At 30.5% G+C, this 2,656-nt stretch overlaps 1 protein-coding gene across 3 annotated transcripts in view; it reads right to left on the reverse strand.

Annotated features, from left to right (window-relative positions):
• The window catches only part of LOC106470883 (crossover junction endonuclease EME1-like), a 48,978-nt gene that overhangs the window by 40,993 nt on the left and 5,329 nt on the right, over positions 1 to 2,656 (reverse strand). For all 3 annotated transcript variants that reach the window (XR_002613141.1, XM_022399520.1, XM_022399521.1), the window contains exon 3: positions 1,880 to 1,985. Coding sequence is in view for 2 of the 3 variants with exons in the window: in XM_022399520.1 (XP_022255228.1) it covers positions 1,880 to 1,985 (106 nt within the window). In the remaining variant the exon portion in view is untranslated. The remainder of the gene's footprint in view (positions 1 to 1,879; positions 1,986 to 2,656) is intronic.

Genomic DNA, 2,656 nt, shown 5'->3' on the forward strand with positions numbered 1-2,656 from the left:
AAATATACCCCCTTTACAAACAAAACATGTATACCCTCCTATAGAAACAAAACATATATACTCTCCTATAGAAACAAAACATATATACCATCCTATAGAAACAAAACATATATACCCTCCTATACAAACAAAACATATATATACCCTCCTATAGAAACAAAACATATATACTCTCCTATAGAAACAAAACATATATACCATCCTATAGAAACAAAACATATATACCCTCCTATACAAACAAAACATATATATACCCTCCTATATAAACAAAACATATATACCCTCCTATACAAACAAAACAAATATACCCTCCTTTACAAACAAAACATGTATACCCTCCTATAAAAACAAAACATATAAACCCCCCCCATAGAAACAAAACATATATACCATCCTATAGAAACAAAACATATATACCCTCCTATAGAAACAAACATATATACCCTCCTATACAAATAAAACATATATACCCTCCTATACAAACAAAACATATATACCCTCCTATATAAACAAAACATATATACCCTCCTATAGAAACAAGAAGTAAATAACTTGTTACATGAAAACAAGACAAATCCCCTTCCTGCACATTAAAGTACTTATTAGAAGCCAAGACTAATAATCACACACTCTAATAATCACATAATTGTTAGATATCAACAACTGCATATTGACCTTCAAAATTATAGCACTCTTCTACACAGTGAAGTTGTTACAATATAAGATATAGCACTCTTGTACACAGTGAAGTTGTTACAATATAAAATATAGCACTCTTCTACACAGTGAAATTGTTACAATATAAGATATAGCACTCTTCTACACAGTGAAGTTGTTACAATATAAGATATAGCACTCTTCTACACAGTGAAATTGTTACAATATAAGATATAGCCTTCACTGTGTAGAAGAGTTTGTTACAATATACGATTTAGCACTCTCCTGCATAGTAAGTGTTACATTAAAACAGTGAGCACTTCTACACAATGTTGTTACAATATATGATTTAGCACTCTCCAGCATTATAATTAGTATGTTTACATGTTCATTATCATCATCTATATTTTACTATGTTTATGTGTTCATTATCATCAAATATATTTTAGTGTTTACCTGTTCATTATCATGATTTTTATTTTAGTGTTTACATGTTTATTATCATCATCTATATTTTAGTGTGTTTACATGTTCATTACCATGATTTTTATTTTAGTATCTTTACATGTTCATTACCATGATTTGTATTTTTGTATCTTTAGATGTTCATTATCATCATCTATATTTTAGTATGTTTACATGTTCATTATCATCATTTTTATTTTAGTATGTTTACATCTTCATTATCATAATCGATATTTTAGTCTTCACATTTATCATAACATTTATTATAATAATCTATAGTGTGTTTACATATCCATTATCATAATCTTTATTTCAATATTTTTACATACTCATAATTTCTCTGAAACAGGGGCGATAGGCCATTTGGAAGGGTCACCTGTTTTAACCAGTTGCACCACTATACAGTAGAGTGTTGTCTGTCAGTCAGACTGTAGACACTAAAATGATATCACATAAGGGTTGCTTAAGAGGGCAATTTGTAGTGTCATAACATCAGTAAAACATGAGCATGCCATGAATCTCTGTACGCTACAACACAGCATGACATATAAACTTAAAAAGCAAGAAGTAAAAATATTTGTTACTCTTAATTTTGTTTTTATTTAGTCTTGAAGCATAACACTTTTCAGGGTCCCTATTTATTTTAGTGTGATTTTATATTCAGCATTATAATCTTTAGAAAGGTGAGAGAAACTTAGTTTGGGTTGCAGAACCATACATATTTTACACTAGCAACTGATTTAAGAAATGTTCTAACCTGAGGCTGAGATACTGACATGCAGTTTTTGGATGCTGGAAAAGAAATACCGACATCAGGAAGTTCAACATCTGACATGCAGCTATTTGACAAACTATGGGCAGCACTGTAAATATATAAGCTTCATTGTTACTGGAATAGTTATAAAGGTTCTATCATAACTTTATGATTCTCATACTTTCATCAGATACACAAAACTTTGTTAGTTACACTGAATACATTATGATGTCACAGTCTTGTATTTTAGAAACCTCTAGGTTTTGTGAGGCAACTTGAGCAGTTCCCATAAAAAAAAAATATTTAATGCAATAAATGCTTGTGTTGAAACTCAATCCTGGGTGTGAAATTAAAAAAGAATAAAGAATTAGGTGATACAATTGAAGTTAACAACCAATAGTCCTTTTAACAGTAATATCTGAGGTTACATGAACTAACAAGTGAAAGGTGGTTACCAAACAAAGGTTCATCTTAACAGTAACATCTCAAGTTAACTGGATCAGCAAGTGAAAGATGGTTACCAAACAAGGGTTCATCTTAACCGTAATATCTGAGATTACATGAACAAACAAGTGAAAGGTGGTTACCAAACAAAGGTTCATCTTAACAGTGATATCTCATGTTAACTGGACCAGCAAGTGAAAGATGGTTACCAAACAAAGGTTCATCTTAACAGTAATATCTGAGATTACATGAACAAACAAGTGAAAGGTGGTTACCAAACAAAGGTTCATCTTAACAGTAACATTTCAAGTTAACTGGATCAGCAAGTGAAAGGTG

The sequence above is a fragment of the Limulus polyphemus genome, unplaced genomic scaffold, assembly GCF_000517525.1.
Source record: "Limulus polyphemus unplaced genomic scaffold, Limulus_polyphemus-2.1.2 Scaffold4265, whole genome shotgun sequence".
NCBI classification, from domain to species: domain Eukaryota; kingdom Metazoa; phylum Arthropoda; class Merostomata; order Xiphosura; family Limulidae; genus Limulus; species Limulus polyphemus.